The sequence below is a fragment of the Lagenorhynchus albirostris genome, chromosome 1 (assembly GCF_949774975.1).
Source record: "Lagenorhynchus albirostris chromosome 1, mLagAlb1.1, whole genome shotgun sequence".
Classification (NCBI taxonomy): domain Eukaryota; kingdom Metazoa; phylum Chordata; class Mammalia; order Artiodactyla; family Delphinidae; genus Lagenorhynchus; species Lagenorhynchus albirostris.
In genome coordinates, this window is record NC_083095.1 from 118,209,751 (window position 1) to 118,236,321 (window position 26,571).

General features: G+C 36.3%; 1 protein-coding gene across 5 annotated transcripts; it reads right to left on the reverse strand.

Moving 5' to 3' along the window:
* Positions 1–845: 845 nt before the first annotated feature.
* BNIP2 (BCL2 interacting protein 2) lies at positions 846–25,644 on the reverse strand. Of its 5 annotated transcripts, XM_060151096.1 has the most exons (14): positions 25,399–25,644; positions 20,547–20,594; positions 18,849–18,955; positions 17,656–17,723; positions 16,991–17,167; positions 14,982–15,158; positions 11,301–11,403; positions 10,498–10,629; positions 9,059–9,145; positions 8,843–8,941; positions 8,077–8,112; positions 5,416–5,463; positions 2,373–2,424; positions 846–1,060 (listed from the first exon to the last, which is right to left on the reverse strand). In XM_060151096.1, the coding sequence occupies exons 1-13, from the start codon at positions 25,591–25,593 to the stop codon at positions 2,415–2,417; spliced, it is 1,287 nt and encodes a 428-aa protein (XP_060007079.1). In that variant the 5' UTR covers positions 25,594–25,644; the 3' UTR covers positions 846–1,060; positions 2,373–2,414. The 5 variants fall into 5 exon arrangements, with proteins under 5 accessions (XP_060007079.1, XP_060007098.1, XP_060007071.1 ...); XM_060151115.1 differs by lacking the exon at positions 8,077–8,112; XM_060151088.1 differs by having other exon boundaries at positions 846–2,424.
* Between the last annotated feature and the right edge of the window lie 927 nt (positions 25,645–26,571).

Below are 26,571 nucleotides of genomic sequence, written 5' to 3' on the forward strand. Positions count from 1 at the left end.
AGCCACTCAAGTCTTGCGAGAGGGGAGGGATGTGGAGAGAGGAGCGTGGGGCCGCAGCTTTCAAGCCTCAGACCGCTAAACAGGTGTAGCTCCCAAGTAATTCACCAGGTTCAGTAAATCGTTAATAAGAGAATTACAATTTTACAGACTCTTCTCCACTGTTAGACGCACAATTAGAAAACGTAAGGCAGTCACATTTTATGCCGCTAGTGTGTTCAGCGTAATACTGTTGAAGACCCAGTAATACAGAATTGAAGCCAAATTCTGAAAAGTTTATAGCCAAGTATTTAACGAAACAGGGCGGCAATTCATTTAACTCTGCAAGCGTTTAGTTTGTGAATCACAGAATTTCAATTCGGGAGAATCTGTATTTAAAATTTATGCTTAATGCAAGACAAATACTTCAGTTTGTATTTGCGTTTACGTAATCCCAAACGGTATTCTAACTGGATTAAAGGCAGCAGTAATGTGCGCAGCTGTTTGCCGTTAAGCAGTTGAACAGTGATTAACGAGTAAATGCAAAACAACTGCAACCAACTTGAACCTCTGCGCAGGTCCATAGAGTAAACAGGTTATTTTTTATGCCATGTTTTCAGCCACTTATTGAACTGATTTCATTGGTGGATTCCCCATAACTAAAATAATTCTAAACTATGAAATACAAAGTGTGCTTATAGTTAAGATAATGTTTAAAATTGAAGCAGGATGAACTCTTCACCCCCTTGAATAGGAAGCAGCACCCAAACTACAGAAACAAAAGGTTTAAAACTATTTGAAAAGCTTACAAGATAAACTCTGTAAAAATTCAGTAGTGAAATGGGAGACAGAAAAATGTGACAAATGAGTCAAAACCAAAACTTTCCAATTAATTTATTTCAATTCATTAACGTTGCAAAAATACGATGTGCAACGAATCAGGACACAAGTTATTGTATTCCTAACAAGTCAGAGAAAAAGAAAATATTACATCTTCTTAGTAAATCAAGACCAACCTTAGTATTTCTTACAGGGACCACATCAACATCTTGCACACACAGTCTTCAGAACTGAATTTCTCTCACTGTAAAAGGAGAGCACTAGGCTATGCAACATTATCTGAACAGTGATAAAATGATCACAGTACATTAACTGTGTCTAAATGACAGCATGTGAATTTATGGTAAGAAAAATGTATTAATCTTTGAAATATATATCAAAGTGCATTAGTGTCTAACGAACTCTGAATTGTGTTCCATGTGCCCCAAGGGCTGTGCAAGTCAGTGCCCTGAACACCACAAATATTTACTAGCTAGTTTATGTAAATAAGCTGTTTAAGGGACATAACTTCAGAAAATTCAAATACAAAAAGTGCAGTAGAGTAGCTAATTAACATTATTTTCCAAGTTCCTCCTTAGCTACACTGAATGTGAAAACGCATAAAAGTTTCAAAATGCAAATGTTTTAACCTCTTGTAGAATGTCTTATAAAATAGAATTAGACAGATATTATAATAATTCTTTAGTAAATGAAAGCATTAAACTTTGATTTTCTTCTGGTGTTTGATGTGTTATATTAAGTGCTTCATGTAAACTTTTCATAAAAGTAGTTCTCAAAACATAAGAAATTAAGTAGATCTGTCATATATAGCTGCAACAAAGTAACAGTTCTGTTCAAATTTTAGTGTCACTCCTTGCTGGTCAACACATTATTTTCAATTACCATTAAGAATTTTAAAGGATCACATTACTGGGACTCACCACTGATATGATTCTAACTCATTCAGAATCTTGGGATGGGAAGAGGGGGATGAAAGACTCTCCAGGTAATTCTTCCTTACTATTAGAACACTGAGAATCTCCCACTTCTCTTACCGGCTGACCTTCTCATGCAAGTCTAAGTCCTTAACTCTTTCTCCCAGCAACTCAAATTACGCAATCCCTGTTCCTACAAGATAAACTCTAACAGAATAGTTGGTCTAACTTTTAAGTACATTAATTCCTCTAGCTATCCCACCCTTCTGACATTTGTGATCCACTTCTCAAATAGCTATACAGGATGAGAAAAAATAGGCATGAAAACAAAACAGAATGTGGTAGCCATAACTACCTATTTTCAGTCTATTTCCTCCTCCTCCTGTAGGAGCAATGTTAGCAATTTTCCACGTATCACATGGGGAAAAGGATGAAGCTGCTGTCACCTTATATACAACTTTACCAATCTCATTAGGAAACTGGACATATCCTAATGCTAATTTTTAACTATCAATTGAAGAAATCTAAAAAGCCCCTTCTCCTTTAATTCAAACACTTTCAAATTCCCTGAGCAATCACGTAAAAACAGCCAGAGTAACACAGTCATTTAAAAGAAGACTCTCAAAAAAGCAGATTCCTTACCTTTTTAAATTCTGGAATTGCAGTTGAAGAAAGTCTAGCAACCTATATATACCTGTCAATCAGCAAATTTCAGTATTCAGTATAGTTACTAAAGAGTGATGTCCATTTTGGAACAATACATTAAATGTTTACCAGCTATGTCAAAAGTAACGTAACCCTACACTTCAATCTGAGCATTGTAATTGCTGACCCTCCCTGTTTAAACTTGCTTTTGTATGAAGAGACAAAGCAGAGGAAAATATGAATTTTCATTGTAAGTATTACCAGCCTTTGCCCCCTTCACTCCACAGTCTTATTCACATATTCTGTATGTAGCCTGCAGGTCTTCCTGATTGATACAAGAAATGGTACCAACTGCTGCCATATACAGCACTCCCCTTAACAAGGACACATTCAGTGGAATCTTAGCTAACTCATTATCCCTTTATAGTTTTCTTTCTCTTACTTCCTTGTTTTGTTATCTTCCTTTCCAGGTCCTGCTAGGCCCTACTTGGAATCATATTTCTTTATACTCCCCCCACCCCCAGTTAAAGACTATTAAGCTTAAACTGTGGGATCAATATAGTATCTTCCCTTGGTGCTAATAAGGAATATGACCAAGGAGAACACAATCAGATTACTTTATAAGAGAAACTTTTGACTAAGAAGAGGCACTCAGAACCTAAACACAACAAAAAATAGTGGCATAAGCATCAAATTAAACAAGTTAGAACCATGATCCCAGCAGAAAGATAAAATAACACAATTTTATGTACTTTCACCTCAATCACTAATGGAAAATTAAAACTGAATGATATGGGGAAAATGTCACATAGCTAGTAATTACAAATAACCAGTTTAATAAATGCTTTTCCTCTGACCTACCTGTTATGATCTTAAGTCTCACAGCTATGAAACATTACGGGGCATGTCCCTATACCAGATTTCATCAAGGTATAGGCTAGAACAGGTATTCTTTTAAATCTAGTGATTCACAGCACATCCTTTTGGTTATATCCCAAATGGTATCACTGTTCCCTCTAAATTTTAATGTTCTGATAGAATATAGGCTATCTCTACTTTAAAAAAATATGTAGGAAAATGCACCACTTTTGCAACGAGTTGTATCTATAATCAGGGACAATGCTTGCAAATGCAAAAGTCAATAAACAGTAACGTGTTGCAACTGAAGAACTGGGTACTTAATGTGGAGGAAAGCCACCTATTTAAAAAGCTCAGCCAGGTTTGACTGAGACACAAATTTATAGATGAAAGACTACTTTTACTGATGAAAGGTCACTTAAAGCACTCTACAAATATAGACTCTAATCACAATTAAATTCAATATAATCTTTTATTCATAAATTCAGAAGGAATGCCTAAACTGTTACTGTTAATTTGCTTTTTGAACACAAAGTATTTCTAAGATCTGAGCAAGCAATAATGGTTTTAGCTTTATTGACTATAGTGACATTAGTTCAGGATCTGCCCACAGCAGCTGGATCCAAGTGAAGTCAGGAGGCTGCTAAAGAAAGTCTCATCCTGGGAATCCTCCAGCATCTGCCATAATTGGACTTGGGTTACTGTGTCAAGTTTATGACTGAGGAGGACAAAAAGTAAAGGAAATTCTCTTTTGTAATAGAAAACTTTACACTAAAAACAGCAATGATAAAAGCCAGTCTAGGATAGAATAAATCCTAGAGGTTTAGCTCCTGCACTTCAGTTTTACTACTCTTTTGTAAATTACCTTATAAGAAGGGCTGGAGTGTGGTGTGACCCTTAAATCAGGCAGGTACTAAGTTTACCAAATGTATAAGTCACACAAGTATATGACACAGTATTAGACCAACCTGTTGTTTTTGAATGATTCTGTGGGTAATTAAGTTCTATCTGGGGCATAAATACAATTTCAATGCAGAGTCAAGGTACTTACCAAATTAAACAAGGAGTTCATATGCTTACACCAAACGCAAAACACCATAATATGATGATGCTCTAAGACTTACAAAATAACTTAATTTACAGTACTGTCAACATAATTCAACAGAAAATGGGAAAACACACCTTATCTGACTGGGTCAAACACCTGATATGAAAGTATTTTGGTAAAGTGCCCACATTGAAAGTAGTTAAAAAAGCAGCCCCTATTTTCTAAAGAAAAGTAGTGACAGTGAATAACTCATCACATTCTCTGAATATTACACTGCACTCACACCAATTCAGGAGAGTGATACCCTGGACACACAGCTTATTTCACATTAGTGAACAAACCTACAATTTTTATGAAGTTCTGACTTTTGGCCAGAAGATAAAATGTCTGATATATACATATATACAAGCCCCAATTCTTAACCTCTTAAATTCTCTAATTCTAAAAATGGCTTTTTGACTTGTCTTTATGTTTAAAAAAAAAAGTGTGCAATACACTTGTATTTGTGTCTGAATTAAGAAATAAATGTTAAGTGAGAAAAAAACTCAGAATGGTACTAATCTACTTAGATTATGTATATGACCTTTGGGTATTCATGAGAACCAGTTTAACTGTCCCTCACCTTATGAGCATATTTTCTAAGTGACCCAGGAAGTGTATTTAACCATTTACAAAAACAAATATTTTAACATGCATTTTACAAAATCATGGTCTTATTTACCTGCATATTCTTCCATAAGAAAGGTATACATTAAAAAATACTGCTCAAAAACATAAAAATATATATTATCTCTTTCCTTTTCCATTTAGGCATATAAATATTTTACTGAAGAAAATGCATCATTTAATAAACAAATGCAAAAACTGCTTTATATAAAGTGTGGTTCTCTGCTATTTAGCAATATAAAATATAAAATGATTACAATATAATTAGCTAGTAAAGAGCTAAATTCAAGAGATCTGCAAACCAGTACAGCAGTGAACAGTCCCTTATACAAAAGTCCATTAAGAAAAAGTCAAGTCAGTTTTGTAACAGGTTACATAAAAATCAGGACCAATAAATGCATTATAAATGCAAAAAAGCACTGCTTCATCAGCACATTCTTCAGTGTTTGGACTAGATGCCAAACTTACTGTTCACTTTTCGGTTCATCTTGTTTTCCATTAAGCTCTTGATCAACTCTATTTAATGAAAAACAATATAGATAATAAGATAACAGCAAATGAACAATTCTCTTTCTAAAAATAATGGCTGATTTTACCATAGATTATTATTCTGTTATAAACAAAGCTTTGCAAAGAAGCAGACATAGTAAAAAGGTTACCAAACATTTTCCCAACCAGGAAAGATAATTTTTAAAGGCAAGAGGACACTGGCAAGAATGTGATTATTGTTTTTTTTTAAAGACTGTAAGATACTTTATATACAAATGCATATAAACTTTATTAAAAGTTCAAATTACAACAGGCATATTAAAATGTTGAACTGTAGCATGGCTGAGGCAGGGAGCTAAGTGATCTGAGTGGCAGGAAAAATAGTTCCCTCAAAAATGATGCTGTTAACTGAAATATTTAAATGCCACTAATGCCATCAACTGATCAACTTTTAAGTTCAGTGGTAAAAGTACATATTTATGGATGCCATAATTATTCTCCAAAATTTACTGGTACACTTAGAATGTGAATACTTTTTATTTATCTTGATAGTAAGAAGCCACAGAATTTAATAATCAGAAGTATCTAGATGTAGATTAAAAACATGACTGGATCAGGAGTGGGATGCATAGAGATCACATCAAAATTTAGGCAAGTGGGGATTAGAAGAATTATGTAATTACCACACAAAAATTATAGACAACCCTTCACAGATAATGTACAACAATCTCTTACTATTATATTTGTATATTTATATTTGTAGTAGTTTGAATCACTGATGGAGGAGAGTTTAAAACAACTTGGTATGATGTATGAAGATACTTTTCACACTTGTTTCCATTACTACAATCACCTGAACGTTAGTGAGTCAGACCTAAAAGCCTTGGCCTGTGGTAAAGCCAGATTAACAACATTTTAAAATATTTTTTATATTGGTAACAAAAATCTGAAAGGTACATATTCTTGATAAGGCATGCAAAACACATCAATCTTTTCAACATGTGAAATATCGGTATGAACTAATTTCATAATCACTTTATTTTTAAACTCTGTTCAAATATTTTAACAATCAACATCTACCTGGCTACACTTGCACTGAGTTATTTGAAACAAACATCTAAAACATTTAAAACTGCTATATTTCAGCACACTCAGTTTTGAATCCTTATCACCAGTACTCATAGAAATTTCACCTTGGGTAATAAGCTCCCCCATGCAGTTTCTGTTAACTTGGTTTTAAAAACATGCGCTTCTATTTTTAAAACTTGAGTGTTACCCTTTTCAAGCTGACAAGGATTTATTATTTTTCAAGGCTAAAGAAACTCTGTACAAAAACTCAGAAGTGCCTAAAAGATATATGTAATGATTCTATTTAAGATTAAATGAAACGAAAGTAAAAAAAAAATCAAGATAAAATAATATTGGTAGGTTTCAAACAATACATTTAAATAAAAAGTACAATTCTACTTTTTTTCTGATGCCTAAGTTACTTAACTAAGAATTTTGTAAAAAGGCACAACATAGCAGATTTCATCAAAAAAGGCAATTCATTTTGAAATCCATGAAGCAGCTGGCTTCAAAATACTCTACAATTATAGACTACATTTTAAATTTCAGCCTCTTGTCTGGCAAATTCACACCAATGTCTTGAGAGGAACGAGAAATTAGCAAGATTTAAAATCACTGTCCTTATCTCTATCTTAAAATGTTTAGCTGTAAAGTGTCACACAGAAATGTAAAGCTATGACTCTATCACATGGTCAACTGAATTCTTGCTCATCAACAGAGCCAAAATGTGTTCAAAGTTAGAATATTCCAGTTCCAGTTCCTTACAATGGTCCAAATGATAACTACATACAAATCTCTCACCTTAACTCTTATGAGACTGTATCAATCTGTTTTGCTAATTTAGTTGTTAATATTTTAAAAATCCATTAACAAGTTAGATCTAAATCCTATAATTTTCTAAATTACTATATAAAATGGTAACTATTTTATACACTTGCCTTTCATCTTCTATGCCAAGATATTAACAGATGACAGTTTGTTATGCTCAAAGCAGAAGTATTCAAAATTAAATTAAAGATGGAAAGCGGAGTGTTTTAACTATTAAATGGTACATTGAACTTTTAGGTATTTTATCACATGTAGAATTTGACTAGTTAGCAGGCCATTTAAGCATACAAGAAAATCAGTGTTGGTTAGCCAAAGAACATGTGCATTGCAAATATAATCATCAACCCCAGGGGGGAAAACTGATACATTAAAAAAGTGCACAAATATTTCAAAAGCGCAAGTTAGAGATTTAAAGTATGTTGAAACTGGTAAGGTATTATAAATAATTGGTTTTCCAAATAGTATTCTTAGGAATTTACTGTCAGTATTTATACCAAAAGCAGGGAGGAGGAGGTGTGGTCTTTATTTTGTAACTGGCATTATTATGGTGTTAAAACAGAGTGAATCGAAGCCATACTCAGCATCAGGAACTTTGGATTCACTCTACATTTGAATCCTGGGGTATATTTATATTTACAAATGCTATTATCTTTGTCTACGAGCTAACCAACCAATAAGGAAGAGTTAGTCTGTGCAATGCAAATGGACTAGTCTAGATGCAACCCAGTCAAGGTGTGCATATACCTTTTCTGTTTCTTTTTAAACTTTTCTTCTTCATACCTTGGTAGGGAAGAGTTATTTTAGTAAACATACATGTTATGAAGATGAACAAAAACTCAAAAAAAGGCACTAAAAATAAACTCAAAAGTTTGCAGGCAAACCCAAAAATATTTAACATACTATACAGGAAGTCAGAACTGACTTAAGAAATGTGGTTTTGACACATTCAACAGACTAAAACATCACATTAATAGAACAAAGAAACATTTTTCTATATTATAGCACTGTGATACTCAAGTATTTATGTTAACAGTCTTCTACCAGTTCCTTTTAGAAGTTAGATAAGTGAATTTGGTAAACAGAACAAACTCCAGCCACTGGAAAGTATTAAGATTAGACAGATATAAATATTTTACTTCCCTAATAATGTTATTTGATGCCATGACAAGCTTACTCAAATTTGGAGACCAGCATGTTCAAGTCTGGAGAATGTTCCTTAGTACTAACCAATCAAGAGACCATCTGTTAAGACTATAACTATCTTTAAAAATATAAATGAACCAAACCAGAAACAATTCCTCCTACTCAACTGATAGACTGAAGAAAATGGTGACTTATGGGGAAAATGTTGGAAAGTGTCTTCTTCCCCCTTTTCTTTGTTATAAAAACAAGAGCAGTTATAAAATAATTATAATATATGAAGGGAGAAAGAATGGGTACTGAAATATTTACCTCTTGCACATCAAAATATAAAGATCCAATATAATTAAAGAAATGAAACAAAACATACTGTTTTATGCATTCTGGTATTCCAACATATTCCATGGGGACAAGTTCCGCTAGTTCTGCCAAATTAAAGACGTATCTAATTTTTTGGCTGAATTTTGAGCTATGGAAAGAAATAAAGATAATTATGTTAACATTTCTGACCAACAGAACTGACAAGAAATTCATACAAGGAGTCTGTGGGGGTTTCTTTAAGAGTCAATGGTTCTCAGAAAATTACCTAATAAATGGTCTTGTAACAGCCAGAAGTGTTCTGATAAACCAAGAGGGATGTACAATAATGAGAGACTTTAGGTTTTTCCGTAACCTGGAGTTTAAAAGAAAAAGAAAAATTTAAAAGTTCTACAACTTCTAATGCTAGAAGAAAAGCTAAGACATCAGTAAGTATGTGCAAATCTATACAAAAAATTGAAAAAATCCTCATTCAAGAGCTGTCATTTGGATATGATATTCCTAAAGACAACAAAAGATAACAAACAAAAGAAAATGCACTCCTGAATTCCAATGGTCCTTCCCACTGCCACAAAATGAACTCTACTTCATTTGCCTAAATTTATGTTCACAGTGTAGCCTGTTATTAAATGTCTCCTAATATACATTCACTTGTCTTCAAGACTGTCAACCAGGGGTAGAAGCCAATACTGAATATAAAAGTAAGCTCTTTTCATTTTTCAGGATGGAGGGGAAACTGTTATTAATTTCTTCAACACCATGAAAGGCACTGGGCAGGCAGAAAGGTGAGAGGAGAGATCACCACAGGAACAGGCAACATGAATCAGATCTAATGTATTCTTATGGAGTCTAAAATTTTGATTAAAAGTTAAAAGCATTATCCTAGGGCTTCCCGGGTGGCGCAGTGGTTGAGAGTCTGCCTGCTGATGCAGGCGACAAGGGTTCGTGCCCTGGTCCGGGAAAATCCCACATGCCGCAGAGTGGCTGGGCCCGTGAGCCATGGCCGCTGAGCCTGCGCATCCAGAGCCTGTGCTCCGCAACGGGAGAGGCCGCAACAGTGAGAGGCCCGCGTACCGCAAAAAAAAAAAAATAAATTAAAAAAAAGCATTATCCTAGACAACTTAAAATGATGAAATAAAAACTGCTGTTTTTATCATCATATTTCACACTTACAGTGATGACTAAGTATTAAAAAAAAAAATTACAAGAACCAGCCAATGTCATGTTCAGGTATGAAGAGAAACCTGTTACTGGATCTGAGTTGATTAAACCTAGTTTGAATTAGCTGTGGTCAAATCAAACCAAATAGAGGATCAAAATTCCTTTCATTAGCATGGATGACTAACTCCCAAGAGAATACATTTCTAGAACTCATTCCAAAGAAGGATTACAGCTAAATAAGCATCTTAACTAACAAAATATACTAAGCACTATAAATGAGGCAAAATCCAGAATGTAATAAAATAGGAAATGTACTAAATTCTCCATCCTTTCCCAAAATGTAAATTATAGGAAAATGTTTGATGTGGCACAAAGGAGAAATAAAGAGCTATTTTATGTTTGAAAATAGAAACTTGTTATGAAATTAATAAATGTAATTTCTGAAGAAATACATGGTGACTTTAAGTGGCAACAGAAATAAAATTTAATCTAATAAGGACATAATAAACATTATTCAGACTAGCTTTCCACTTGCATTTACAATACCTTCTATCAATTTGTTGATAGCATTTCCTGAGCCATCCCAGACTGGGCATTTTTCTTCGAGTTGTTGCACCATTTAAATAAACGATCATGTAGTTTTCTGCTACTAACAGCTCCAAAGTGCCAATAACGTACCTGTACAAATAAAGTCTTAGAAACACTGCTATGCAGAACCAAACCAGCTTATCCAAATAACACAATTCCCTTCCCTCCCCTTCAGTGAGAGCAAAAATTTAAAACAGCATTAGTTGGTATTATGGTTATTTAAAGAAAAAAAGTTCTTTTCTTTTAGAAATACATCTTAAAATGTTTATAAATGATATGATGTCTGGGATTTGCTTCAAAATTATGCCATGGGGAGGTATTTGTGGGAATAAAGTATAAACTGATAATTGTGGAACTGGGTGATTGTTAAACAAAGAGTTAATATACTTCTCTCTGCCTTTGTATATGTTTGAAATTTTCCCCAATAAAGCACTTAATGTGTCCTCAAGTGTAAAATGAAGTTGGACCACATAATCTGTAGTATCTCTTCCAGTTTTAAAATGACAATTCTTCTGTTGAGTTGCAAAATGGATAGTTTTTATAATGCCACGGGATAGACGTAAGGAATCAGAACTAGGATTATTTATATTGGGTTGGCCAAAAAGTTCCCTCAGGTTTTTCTGTAACATCTTACTGAAAAACCCGAATGAACTTTTTGGCCAAGGCAATAATTTCTACCCAGCTAAATAAAGTTCTCTTCCTTAAACTGGAGATCTAATGTACTCAATTCTGTCCAAACATTTTTGTGATGATCTACTTACTTAAAGAGATTGTCCATCAGGTATCTATAGTTAGGTTGACCACTTTCAGGCATAAAACAGACAGCAAACACAACAATGGCATTTAATCCATCCCCATAATATCCTGAAAAAGAAACCAACATGATTATACTCTGAAGATGTTTCAGGGGATATCATTTATGGTTGATAAATTATAGTGGTGCATGTTCCACACATTTCTGAATCAAAAAGTATGGTTTTTTTTGTTCTGACCCTGTATAGTCTTACAGAGCTCTTTAAATCCTCTCTTCTCAAAAAGAGAACAATAAAATTTAAAGAGGAAAGAGTGGCCATAAAAACCAGAAACCCACTTAAATTAGCATACTCAGAAAGCTGCCTTATTTTAGCAGGTAGATAGATAATAATCCAACCAGATACAACATCTGCAATAAAACATTCTTATGCAACTTCTGCTTAAAGTAGTTGCTCTTTAAAAAATAGTTTTACATTCAATGATGTCTAGCATTTTGTAGCTTTTAGGGTATTAAAAAGAAAAGATTATGTCTGACCTAAGTCTAAGTGAAGAAAAACAGCACTAAAATATACGTTTTAACTACAATCTCTAAAATATAAATGTTTTAATTCTTATATAGATATTAAGCTGTAACCAGCAACAAATACTTCCGCTTTAATTTTCATTCCTATTGTTTACAAACATGCACTAAAAAGGAACATTTCAAGTACATTAGAATATTCACTACCTTTCTTAATCCCTTAGTCACAAAACACCTTGTGGTAACTCAATAGGATAAAATGGCCCTAATTATGTTCTCCTAAAAAAATAAAGTGCTATTTCTCAAAAATATTAGGTTTAAACAATGAGGCAGGTCTCACAACTTGCTTCCAATGAACTAGATGAATTAATACATGTCTGTGGACTTCGTGATCCATATTATCCTGTTTTCTTCACTGAGTAAGACTAAATTAGGCAGAATAATGTAACTGCAAATATTCAAGAGATTTGCTTTCAGATGAATGAAGACTACAGAAATAAACAGAATGCATTTGGCAGAGAGTAAATTAAGCAGAAACGACTGTGTGAAAAAACCAATCTGCTTGACCTATGTGGCCCCCTGTCCTGAATTAGGAGGATTTCAGGTAGTATGACATGCTCTATAGAGTTGTATTTTGACTACCACTAACATTCTGGTGCTATTTACACAGTGACTATGTAAACTTCTACATACAAGACAGTCAGACTGACAGATGTTATAACTGCACTTCATAGCTTTTCCTATTTGACTTGTAAATTTCTTAAGGAACAAAGCCTTATTTTTATATATTCCATAAATATGCAAAGTGGGCGTTCCAAAAAAAAATGTGGAATGAACTGTCTACTTTGTGTTAAAGCTAAATGATTTGTTCAGGGTTTTAAGGCAAATTAAGATTCATATTTTAAAGGGCCAGGTTGTATTTATAAGCGCAAAAGAGTATAAGAACGTTCACAGGGGACTTCCCTGGTGGTGCAGTGGTTAAGAATCCGTCTGCCAATGCAGGGAACACGGGTTTGATCCCTGGTCCTGGAAGATCCCACATGCTGCAGAGCAACTAAGCCCATGCGCCACAACTACTGAGCCTGCGCTCTAGAGCCCGCGAGCCGCAACTACTGAAGCCCCCGTGCCTAGAGCCCGTGCTCCACAACAAGAGAAGCCACCACAGCGAAAAGCCTGTGCACTGTAACGAAGAGTAGCCCCCACTCGCTGCAACTAGAGAAAGCCTGCGCGCAGCAACGAAAGAAACCTGTGTGCAGCCCAACACAGCTCCCCCCCCCCCGCCAAAAACAAATGAATGGCAAAGACAAAAAAAAAAGTGTTCACAGCAGTTTTAATCATAATAGCTCAAACTGGAAAATAACTCACAAGGCCATCAAAATAGTGATGGATAAGCAAACCGGCAGTAACAAGGAATGAACTATGGATACATGCAACAACATGGATAAATGTCAAAATCATTATGCTGAGTGAAAGTAGACAGAGTGTAAACTATGATTCCAGTTACATGAAATTCTTTAACAAGCAAAACTAATCACGGGGTAGGCATTAGAATAGTGGTTATTGGAGAGAGGGTATTCATTGAGAGGGAGAACCAGAGAATTTTCTGGGGCAATGAAAATGTTCTGTCTGTCTGGGGGTGTAGATTTTAAGTTTATATAGTTATATGGGCATTCATCAAAATTCAGTGAACTGTACACTTAAGATTAGAGCATTTCTTGTGAAATAAGTCAGACAGAAGAATGACAAATACTGTATGTCACTTGTATCTGAAATCTAAAATAGCTGAACTCACAGAAACCGAGACTAAAATGGTGGTTACCAGGGGCTGGGGGTAAAGGGGAGATGTTGATCAAAGTAAAAACTTCGAGTTAGAAGATGAATAATTTCTGGGGATTAATGTACCAATAGTGACTATAGTTAACAATACTGTATTATGTACTTGAAAGTTGCTAAAAGAGTAGACTAGACCTTAAATGTTCCCACCACAAAAAAGAAATGGTAATTATGTGATGTGATACAGGTGTTAGCAAATGCTATGGTAGCAATCACTCGCAGTATATAACGTATCAAGGACTTTCCTGATGGTCCACTGGTTAAGAATCCGCCTTCCAGGGACTTCCCTGGTGGTCCAGTGGTAAAGAATCTGCCTTACAATTCAGGGGACTCGGGTTTGATCCCTGGTCAGTGAACTAGGATCCCACATGCTGCGGGGCAATCCGCGTGCCTCAACTAGAGAGTCTGTGTGCCGCAAACTACAGAGCCCATGTGCTCTGGAACCTGCACGCCACAACTACAGAGCCCAGGCGCCCTGGAGCCTGCTCACCACAACTAGAGAAGAGAAAACCTGCACGCCACTGCTAGAGAGAAGCCCATGCACTGCAACGAATGATCCCGCGTACCACAACTAAGACCCAATGCAGCCAAAAATAAACAAAATAAATAACAAATAAAACTTTTTTTAAAAAAAAGAAAGAAAAAGAAAAGAAAGAATCCACCTTCCAATGCAGGGGACGCATTTTCGATCCCTGGTTGGGGAATTAAGATCCCACATGCCGTGGGGCAACTAAGCCTGTGCGCTCTAAAGCCCACATGCCACAACTGAGCCCGAGGGCCACAACTAAAGAGAAGCCCACATTGCAACGAAAGAGCCCACGTGCTGCAACAAAAGATCTCACGTGCCGCAAGTAAGACCCGAGGTAGCCAAATAACTAAATAAATATTAAAATTAAAAGAAAATATATATATAACGTATCAAATCAACATATTTTACACCTTAAACTTACACACTTTGTCAGTTTTATCTCAATGAAGGTGGAAAAAAAAGGAATATACAAATGCTACAAAAAAAGGATTAGAGTAGCTCACTGTATATAAATTATAAATGGATAAAAAAGGGAGAAAGTCCCAGTTTAGGGGTGTCTAGGGATAAGGGTGGAAGGAGACAGTTTTCACCGTACACTCTTACACCTTTTGAACTTACTGTATGCACGTGTTAACAATTTTTAAATGTTGGCTTTAGCCTTTTACTTCAAACCTGTTACATTTCTAAAAGAACATGATGTTTATTATGCTTTCAAAATTATGTAATACCTCAAAGGAGAGATTCTCTTAAGCATTCAGATTTCTGATATTGTATTAAAAAATCTAAAACATCTTTGGTAACCATTACCTCCATGGCTAATAACTTTTTTATAGGGTTCAATTGCTTTCATATCAACCCTGTGGTCCTGTTCTCCAATTCTGAACATACGCCAGCGTCGTCCATCTTCTTTTTCCTCTGCTGCTGTATATTCAGTAATTGAGCCTTTCCTAATAACTTCAGTAGTCTTGGGTTTCGGAAGATCATCTGTCAAAATAAAAGGTTTTTGAATCACAGATTGTTATTTATAAAATAAAAATCAAATTACATGTTAACCACTTTACTATCGAATTAGATTGTTCAGAGAATTTTTTTATTATATCTTCTGTGGAATTTTATTTATTTTTTAACTTTTTATTTTATATTGGAGTATAGTTGATTAACAATGTTGCGATAGTTTCAGGTGTACAGCAAAGTGACTCTTTTCCCATTTAGGTTCTTACATAATACTGAGCAGAGTTCCCTGTGTGTGGAATTTTAAATATTTCTTCTGTAATAGAGGAAAAGGCTTATTCTTGATATAAGGCCATTTTGTTTTTTGGAAATCATGGTTCTTTAACTTTTTTTGAATTGCTTAATTCAGAAAGGACCTAATCGCAGTACAACGTACATCCACAAATTCAGAAACGTTAATTCACACAGCCATCAAAATCTTAGTACACTGGCCCTACAATGCCTTTCCAGATTCTATTTACAACACTGTCCTTGACAGACAGTTACCACTATAGGTTACTTAAAGCAACTCTCTGGGAGCCAATGTTTTTTGTTGTTGAGCACATAAATTATTCCCCAAACATTATAATACCAGATAGAAAGTGGTTAACGAGTCAATGATTATTTCTCATTTGATCAGTCTTATAAAGCAGAAAATTATTGATAATATTCTGAAGTGTACATGCAAAAGTCTATTTTAAATTGACATTAGTCAAAGCACAAGCACCAATGATTAGGTATAATTTACATTTTAAGATTGCACTTTAGCTGATTTTTAATGAAGCAATGATTTTCGAAATTTTAGTATCATAGTCCTTACCAAAAGATGGGGGAAGGGGAAACCTACTGTATGTTAGTTGTTTGTTTCCAAGACAAAGCTGTTAACGGAAAATATCCTTCCAGGAAATGACTACAGCAGCATTAAAGAAAGAAGAGACAAAACACATAGGCAGAAAACTATTTCAGTATCTTTATAAAATATTGCTTATTACCGGATTGAATATTGAACCAGTGAAACAGGGAAGAAAAAAGGAACAGAAGATAACAGCACATTAAGGATCTTACTCTTTACTGCATATAACATACCTAGTGATAAACACTGCTTTGAAATAAAAATCACTTTAAAGATGAACTAAACATATATAAATTATTAACAACTATAAAGATACTGTAGACAGCAATTATCTAATTAAAGAAAGCATGCAAAGCAAAACATGCCAATTCCTTTCAATTCCAAATAACTAATGATAAAGAATATAAGGGTGGAGGCTAGGAGAATACATTAATTCAAGGTAGTTGTTTACAAAGTGCAGCACTATCAGGCAAACCTATTTTAAAAAAAAAACACCCTCAAAAAAAAACACTCCCTTCAGAACTCCCTCTCTGCAAATTCTTAACTACTTTTAGCACATTCCCTAAAGCGTAAGTTTCTTCAAAGCTTTCCTTCTTAGTTATCTACTGAATAAAAGAACATGCCATAATTATCAAGCAATATTGGGAGCAACATGGAAAAACGTACGTTTACAGCATTGGGCAATTAAGAAAAAAATAGAGCCACATGTGTAATCTACTATAAATAGTTTTGAAAGCCATCGTATTCAGTGTTTAGCCGAATTTCATATCTTTGCAACAAATATATGAACTTTAGAAAGTATAACATTTCAACAAAATCCCTTAGCCACTGATTTTTTCAACAAAATCCCTTAGCTGGTTCATGATCAAGTTTTAAGTTTTTCCAATTATCCTAATATGAAAATGCTACTATGTATGTATATAAACACGAACATTCATTAATAAAAGTCAGGTAAAAATAATGAAACACTTACCTTCCCACTCAAATTCATTACTGTCCTCTGATGGTGTATCTAAGTCATCTAAGTCAATCTCCCCGCTTTCATCCAAATCATCTGACCACACAGAGCCATCACTAGGATCCAGGGTTAGGCTAATGTCAGGAGCCATTAGTTTCTTTCTCACTTTATTGCCATTAACTTCTAGTGAGCCTGGAATGGGTAAAAAAAAAAAAAAAAAAAAAAGTGAAAGATATATTTAGAAAAAATGCTTAGATGTATAAACTGAATAAGAGAAAAATTTTAATCACTTTATTCTTGAGAAAATAACATTAATTAAACACAATTCCAAAGCACTTATTTACAAACTTTGGATTTTGATCACTATTGCTTCTGTATCACAGCAAGATGACACATCCCAGCAAGGATATGCCTTTTTAAATAACAGCAGCAGACCTTACAGTCACCTTTTACTATTAAAAACGATCTCCTCTCACCCCTTTATGGTTGAAATTTCTAAAACCCAAAGGTATGTTTCTGGAAAGTATTCCAAAGCAATCCAAAAACGCTTTCCTAAACATTCAAATTACCCTTTGGCACCCTATGATGGAATAAAAACTGAGTATATTTTTTATCTTGACAAAGAAATGTGTTCAAAAATTAGCACAGTTAAAGTCTATCACTAAGTGTCAAGTTCTTACCAGGTTGACTCTCTGGTCCAGTTACAGCTAATATATCTGCTTCAATACTATCATCTTCCGGTAAAGGTCTAGAACATACAGACACAATTTTTAACCCAGAAATTAAAAAAATTTTTTTTGAAGTTCAAAGATCTATTAAAATAGCTTATAGAAACAATTATGTGGAAAACTGAATAAACCAATGTTTCTTAAGGTTTAGTAATTTACAAACCACTGTCAAAGAAAATTTTCAGACTGTCTGAATTGACTTACATATTTACATAAGCAACACATAAAAGTAGATATATATTCCTTATGTAACTGCTCTTAAATACAACTACAAAACAAATTAAAAAATCATTAATCTACAAAACAAATATATTTCAAATGCATGAATTTAATGTGATGCATGATACAATGTATAATGAAGTTGAATTGTCACTCACAATGGGAATATGGTAATGATGATTACATATTTTGAGCTCTGCATTTCTTTATTACTATTATCATGCTATGTTATGCAATGACTCAGTACTCTCACCAGCTGTCCATATTCCAACTGCTAAGGAACCTTCTTATGCACTGGGATGGTCTTCTGACCAAGATGGCATGGAAGCATCACTTAAATATAAAGTCTGCCTTTGCTCTTTTTCTCTTAACCCAACTGGTGCCAATACAATTGTAAACACAAATGCAAATGTGTCAAGGTAGCTCGCCAGATAACCTAGAAAGCTCTTCCTTGGTTACTTAACAAGCTTTTTCTCAAAATAAAAGCATACAACTTAACAATTCCTATAGACTTCTAAAGACCATCTTCCCCTAGAAACCCCTCAGACTCTTATTACCAGTATTAAATGAATACTTTGCAACACTGGGTTTCTTTAAGAAGCCTGATATTCATTTAGTAAGTCAGCAATCCCCAACCTTTTCGGCACCAGGGACCGGTTTCGTGGAAGACAATTCTTCCACAGACAGAGGGGCAGTGGGGGGATGGTTCAGGCAGGAATGCGAGTGATGGAGCGGCACTGAAGCGGCAGATGAAGCTTCACTCACTCGCCCTCCGCTCACCTCCTGCTGTGTGGCCGGGTTCCTAACAGGCCACAGACCAGCAGTGGTCCGTGGCCTGGGGGTTGGGGACCCCTGTAGTAAGTGACATCTCAATAAAGAAACTGTGAAGTTTTGTTTACTTGTTTTCATTTAAAAGCATTGCTCACATTGGAAAATCTTCATCTTGCCATTCTTCCTTAAGTTCAACACCTTCCATCCTCAGCCTGGACTCAATGTCAACTACAAGCTCCTGATAACCCAGAGAGCCAAGGTCCTGTAAAAAACGAAAAAAAAATTTACAGGCTTATTTTTCACTTTATCTGCTGAAAAGATGCAATAATCTTATACCTTAGTTCATACTTCCACCCTGATCATGAAATAAATTTAGTTGGTTGCAACTACAACTTTTTTCCCCCAAGAATGAGAACAGAAAACAGAGTGTATATATTCCAGTAATTACTGTTTGTAATAAGGGTATTGTGCAGTGAAGTACCTGCTTCCATTTGCATATATGCATGTGTGCCCCAGGACACGATTTAAAATTTATTAGGTACTGTAAATTATGTAAAAGCAATTTGCGGGATGGGGGGCACAAATAATAAAAGTAAATAAATATATGCTCTATTCTACACCCATAATTAAACTTTCTGTCCTTCGGAGAGAGGTTAATTCTAGAAATTGAACACTAGGTAAATAGCATTTACACTCACTTGATTCAGCAGAGTCCAACTGGTGTGCTGTCTCTTATATTACTTCTCTATAGTTCCAATGACATAATTCCTGAGCCACTTAAAGAAGGCTATTCAGTCCCTGTCCAGTAAATGAATTATGCTACGTTCTGATTTGCTTCATATCTATAACAGGCTTTTCTCATGTAGTGTAGCATGAGTTTTCAGACACTGAATTTGGTGAATATTTCTATTCACGCAACTCCATGTTTTAACTTAGTTTCAGTTTTTCCAAGAAAGGATGTGGGTGTTACTATCCTCAGTTTACAAAATGAAGGATCTAGAGTTTGGTATGGTTGATGGAATAAGAAATACAGGTTTAAGTATATTATTTAAGAAGTCATTAAGATCAACTGGTTAACAGTGCAACAAAAATCGTGACAACTTTAGGGGGCAAGAGGTATAAACGGAATATTTAGTTCACTTACATTAGAGTAAGTCAATAGATGTCTAAAGTTATCTTTTAAAAAAGAAGTAAAACATAGATGTTTTAAGAGATAGAAAGTATTACTAGTTATCACTAGCAGTTTTAAAACAAAGTTAAAAGTGGTTGACAACAGTGGAAGAAGAAATAAGGTGGGAGGGGGAGAAGATGCTATTCATGGTAAATCCTTCTAAATTATTTAACTTTTAAAACCATGTATGTATAACTTGTGGTCATATTTTATGGTTGCCTTAACTGCTGTGTCATTACAACATTCAAAAGATACACAAAGTTGTACCAAAAAACCATTATGTTCCAGAACAACAACAACAAAATTATATTGGAAATTTTCTAAAGTGTTAGATTTCACATAATAAACTACATTCATATCTCTGCCAAGACTGGGAGGCTCTTTTCCCAGTTTGAATTCTTACTTATGCTCAAGAGATTTCAAACATTCTCTAAAGGTCTAAATTGTTGAGGAACCACTTGCAAATAGAAAAAAGCAAATGCTGTCTTTTCTTCACCAACATGTTTGCTGGGAAAAGTCAGTTAATTTATACATAGGACTAAGGCATTTTTAATTCTCCGGGAAAAATTGAGCCAGGCAATTTTGAGAAATGAATGGAAAACACACTTAAAATATAATAATCTTGACTTATTTAGCAGTTTCTCTGCTTCTGATACATAACCTATAAAGTAATCTGACACACCTTCAAAGACCACTTCATAGACTGTTCTCTGACAGCAACTCTTACTCTCTGTAGAGAGGAAAACAAACAAAAAAGGGATACCTACTTTAACAAATAATTTTCTATTTAGAACACAGAATTATTAGAAAAGACCCGCAAATTGTGATCAATAAAACCCAAATACTTAATACTTATTACTCTAGAATTCATGTTCAAGTGAGAGTGCAGCATTCTATTACTTAAGGTTGAAAACTGACAGTCTATTCCAACTTTTATAACTTTTTTTCTTCTTTGGCTGCATTGGGTCTTCATTCCTGCGCATGGGCTTTCTCCAGTTGCAGTGAGCGGGGGCTACTCTTCGTTGAGGTGTGCGGGCTTCTCATTGCAGTGGCTTTTCTTGTTGCAGAGCAAGGGCTTCAGGAGTTGTGGCTCACGGGCTCTAGAGCGCAGGCTCAGTACTTGCGGCACACGGGCTTGGTTACTCCGCGGCATGTGGGATCTTCCCAGACCAGGGATCGAACCCATGTCCCCTGCACTGGCAGACGGATTCTTAACCACTGTGCCACCAGGGAAGTCCCTCAACTTTTAAATTCATTACACTTCTCAGTGTTTTTTCAAATCTTTGATACTTACTATGAAGTGAATTAATGTTTTTTCCTAGATTTAATAATCAGAGCTTTCATTATTTAGTTTCACATTTTTACTGGGTGTTGGAAAAATAATAGGATGTTCTGAGTGTTTTTTTCAAATACCCCACATACTCAGAAAAACATTTAATATTTCAAAAATATAAGCGGTGACTGGAAGTTGCTACCACTATACTCCCAACATCTAGCACAGTGTCCGGCACATAATGGGTCTTTAAACATTAGTTAAATTTAAAAATAAACATTTAATTGTAAGGTTTAACACTGAATAGTAACCATTTGTTTTGCTCAACCTGTTAAGTTTTTTTTTTCTAATTAAACTACATAAATAGTCTCCCTGTTTAGTTTTACCCCTCAAAAAGAGTAGTGAAAATATTTGGGGCAACCTACATACAAGCAGTGTCTATTTCTGTTGGTAAAATTATTCCTTGTTTGTAAGAGAAAATACATACCTTGTGAAATTCTAAAAGATAAACCATGTCTTTTAGCTGCTTTACCACTTGAACAAGTCAACCACGTGAAAATACTTCTCTAGACACAGGCAGCCAGAGTCTGTCAGCTTATTTAGCTGATTCATTCAACTTTTACTTTAATATCATTGAGTCATGTGATGTTAATACACCCCAGCATATGGACATGGATATTTAGTTTGGGGATAATTAATTAAGCTAGTTAAACGAAACCTAGGAGGAGAGAGAAATACAGATTCACTCTTAACCATTTCATCACAAATTTTAGGGGAGAAGTACACTAGGTAAAGTTTAAATGACAGAGAGAGGACTGTTCTTAGAAGCACATTATCAGCAGCTGTAAGAACAGGAAACAAGACAGGAGCAATAAAAGCACAACTACTCTGAAGGAAATCAGGATGCTGCTGATTCACAAGTTAATCGTGGCTGTTTCCCGTTTTTTGTTCATTGATTTGGTAAATCAGAATGGGGAAGTAATACTTTAAGATGCCATCTGTTAAAATAACCAAATGCAACAGGAATACCCTGATTTCTCAACAAATGTGTGGTAGTGGTGGTACATCATTACTTATGCCAGTTAGCAGTGGAGGTCACAGAGACAAATTCAAAAACAGTAGCTGACCTCAGTGAGGTGCGGTGGTAAATTCAACCAGGATGAAAACGGGGATTTCCCCATGCAGCCTAACAATATAAGCAAAAATTGAATATTAAGATCATATTTAGAACTGCCTGAATTATAACTTACAATTTTACATGACAACTTTACTATTATGTAGTTTAACCTAGATGCTGGAATAGGTGCTAATAACCAACATGTATGCTGAAATCAATCTGGCAAAAGGAAATGCTTAGGCAAGGCTTTCACATCCCCATTTAAAGGAAAAGGCATCATTCTAAATATTTATGTTCACTTTTTCCTGTGAAGCTGGCAATGCTGGTAGCACTACAAGAAAATACTTTAGGCCCAGCCTATGTGTTTAGGAAGGTCACCAAAACACCTGTAAAAATCCTATATGCTTGTCATTGTTTCCTTGAGAGCAGAGTCATGCAGGTTTTTAAGAATGAAATGACACAAAGATATCATATCGCCTCACACTTTAGGACGGCTATTATCTAAAAGACCAGAAATAACAAATGTTAGCGAGGATGAGGAGAAAAGGGGATCCTTGATGGGAATGTAAACTGGTGCAGCCACTACGGAAAACAGTAAAGAGGTTTCTCAAAAAATTAAAAACAGAACTCCCATATGATCCAGCAATTCCACTTTTGGGTATTTATCGGAAGAAAATGAAAACGTTAACTGGAAAAGATATCTGTACCCTCACATTCACAGCAGCATTATTTACAATAACCAACATATGCAAGCAACCTAAGTGTCCATCGATGAATACACACACATACACACATACGCACACGCACACAAAGGAATATTATTCAGCTATTTAAAAAAAACTCTGCCATTTGCAACAACACGGATGGACCCTGAGGGCATTATGCTAAGTAACATAAGTCAGACAGAGAAAGACGAACACCATATGATCTCACTTATGTGTAGAATCTTACCCAAAAAACAAAAAAACAGAAAAAACCCAACCCCCCCGAAACCAAGCTCATAGATACAGAGAACATACTGGTGGTTGCCAGAGGTCGTGGGGTGGGAGGTGGGTAAAATGGATGAAGGGGGTCAAAAGGTACAAACTTCCAGCTATAAAATAAGTCAGTCCTGGAAATGTAATGTACAGCATAGTGACTATAATTAATAAAACTGTATTAGATATATACAAGCTGCTAAGAGAGTAAATATTAAAAGTCCTCATCACAAGAAAAAAAAATTTGTAACTAAGTGTGGATGTTAAGTAGACGTATTGTGGTGATCATTTTGCAATATATTCAAATATCGAATCATGATGTTGTACACCTGAAACTAAAAAAATGTCATGTCAATTATATATCTCAATTAAATGTGACACCCTATCAGAAATGTTAACACAAAATTCAAGAGAAATTACAATAGTGCTGTTTCTCAAAATTGTGACGATAAAGCACAGGGTAATTATGCCAACTATACAAGGTACATTATATTATCAGTATGCAGAACGTACTGGAAATGCTCTGAGACCTTTAAGAAGATTAAAGTCTAAAAACTGATCTGTAACACTTTTCTGTGGAGTTACAAATATTAGATGTAACATAAAATTATAACTTTGGAATATTATTATCATCACATTATACTAGCACTCTGCTTTATAGGATGCAAACTTCACATGGCATTTTTTGATCCACTATCAGCCAAGGTTAAATTATCGGATCTGGCTATACATATACTTCCTTTCTTAGATGCCTTTCTCCACTACTGCTCCTTCTACGAGCATTACACCAGGAGAAGGAAGAGAACTACTTTCCTAAAGAGTGCTTTTCCCCTTTACTAACCACTTGTACATCCATCATCCCATGCGTCCCACCCAAAAATTTTGTGTCGTATAAAACACTGATGTTATTACCCCCATTTTATCTTATATATGAGGCAAATAACACTACATTCTGGTTTCCAGATTAGACCTAGACTGTTTCTAATACAGTACACCGTCTCCAGTTCACTGGCAACTTTGTACAGAATAAGCCTGCAATGCCAGATATGGCTACACTTAGCTTCAAAGGTCCTGTAATGCCTAAAGACTACAATAGCACAGACTTATGATGATCTAGTTCAAGCCCCATGTTTGCAGAAGTGGACCTGTCATACTTCCTGTCTAAACGCAACAATATTAGGCTGCAATAGAGGAGATCATGAAACTCAAAAAGATTGTGTGGAGAAAATGTAAAATGATAAGAAGATATGCAAAATCATAAGAAAATAGTCTGTAGGGTAACTAGACACGGTAACTTCAGTTATAATTTTGAGGAAACAACACCCATTTACAAATGGCAGAAATTCTTATATAATTTTAGAGAAAAAATACGTTTAATTTTAAAAATTAAGTAATTAAGCATTAGGAGAAATAGCCTTTTTTTAAAACTCCGAGAAAAAAAACCCACCACCAAAACACAATCACACTTCATTAAACTAACTACATGCAAGGCGCTACGACTACCTAGATGACAAAAGCCGTGCTCTCAAAGAGCTGCCCAGAACAGGGAAGACCAAGGGGGTTTCAAAGCAACGTATCAGACCCAAATACATTTCTGATTTAATAGGAGTTGCTCTAGTAGATCTCCAGGGGCATCAAGAAACTCAAACCACTTTTGCCAGGTACGGAAGTAAAAGGCAGTGTCTGAATCCACGCAGGAACTGGGCTTTCCACATATCAAGGTCCATTAAAGCCCTGATTACAGATGCCGCTTCCGTGTCTATATTCCCGGAGGGTGTGGAGCACATTAGACATCCAAGTTTCTTTGTTCTGCACCAGGACCAACGCTGGTGACAAACAAGGGACCAACGTGCCCCCAGAGTGGGGGATGTGCAGAGGGGCAGAGAAGAGAGCACCACCCCTACAAACGGAAAAGGGGTGGGAGAAGGGGGGACGCAAGGGTGGCAAAAAGGAATCAGAAGCCTGGCCAAGGGCGGGGGCCTAAGCGGGGCGGGGATCCGGGAAGTGCCTCCGGGCAGTTTCCGCGGCGCCTCCTACAGCGGATACCGCTCTGGGCTTCCCTTGTCGGGCGGTCCGGGATACGCGCCCCTCGGACGTCCCCCCCGTCCACCCCAGGACTGTTCCCAGCTCAGACCCGCCGTGCCCAGCCTTCCCGAGTCGCACTGACCCCGGAGGAACCCTTGGCCTCCTCGTCTTCTTCGCCCCTCCAGGCCGGCGACGCAGGGCTGACGGCCAGGTCGCAGAAGGTAGCGCCGAGCGGAGCCCGCTCCCCTCCGACGGTGAGACCCGGGCCCAGTCCCTCAGCCACAGCGGCAACAGCCGACCCGGATGCAGAGAGCTGCTCCGGAGGAAGTGACAACATCCCGACCTTCTCCAGACGCCGCAGCTGGCGGAAGCCGAGGCGGAGCCGTGGCGTCTTCAGGAAGCCTCAGGGCTCCTTCTCCCGACCACACCCTCAGCCGTTGGGTGGAAGGAAGGGAGGGAGGAGCTAATGCCTGCGCGCGGGCGCCCGCGACTTGGCCCGCGGGGCTGTCGAGCGTTTCTGTCCGGCAGGCGACCTGTTACACAACCCTGCGGCCTTTGAGAGGCTACAGGCGCTTCCTCGCCCGGCGCAGGACCGCCGCCCTCGAGTCTCAAGGAGCCATTTTTATATTCTTTATGTTTGCTTTACTGATCATTATGATAGCGCTCTATAATAAAATAGATGCAAAAAGAGGAGGAAAAATATCAGATGTCTCACTGGGGAAGTTAACCTCAGAAGAAATCCTTAGAGTTTGGTAAAACTGTCCCGGGCGAACAGCTTTATAACAGTGCTTTTCAAATTGTTACCAGAAAATTGGGTTCACCTCTTAGGGGGAGTTGAGCCAAAAGACAACCAAGGTAAAGATCAGGAGAAGGAAGTATTTATTACTGGCACCAAATAAGGAGGAAGCTGGGGAATCTTTCCCAAAGTGTCTGCCAAGCAGAGAACTTAGGGAAGTTTTAAGCTAAGGGTTCATGCACAGTCATGAAGGGGCTTCAGCAGAGGAGACTGCGGCATAGAATTGGGGTAAAGGTTGACGGAGTCCAAGCTTTAGTTGACTGAAGTCACTTGAGGCTGAGAAAAGGTCAACATCATCATCTCTTAGGTTCCAGTTGATCTGGTGGTTGAGTGCTTCCGGCTAATCTTCACCATTGAAACGGAGCTGGGAGTCTTCACAACTGATGTATTATCTTTGCTATTGTTTCTTCTCTTGCCAGATAACAGTCATTTGTTCTTTTGTTCCTTTAAGATCCTTATTACTGACACCTGTTCAATGGCAAGCATTGTGGCCAGGCTTGGATCACAAAATGGCTTAGG

Excerpts from the sequence above, each read along its gene's own strand:
- BNIP2 (XM_060151096.1), bottom strand. The coding sequence starts at position 25,593 with ATGTTGTCACTTCCTCCGGAGCAGCTCTCTGCATCCGGGTCGGCTGTT. Across the intron at positions 10,630-11,300 it reads CTGATGGACAATCTCTTTAA|GTACGTTATTGGCACTTTGG; the intron begins GTAAGTAGATCA and ends TTATTTGTACAG. Across the intron at positions 9,146-10,497 it reads TATCAACAAATTGATAGAAG|GTTACGGAAAAACCTAAAGT; the intron begins GTATTGTAAATG and ends TTTAAACTCCAG.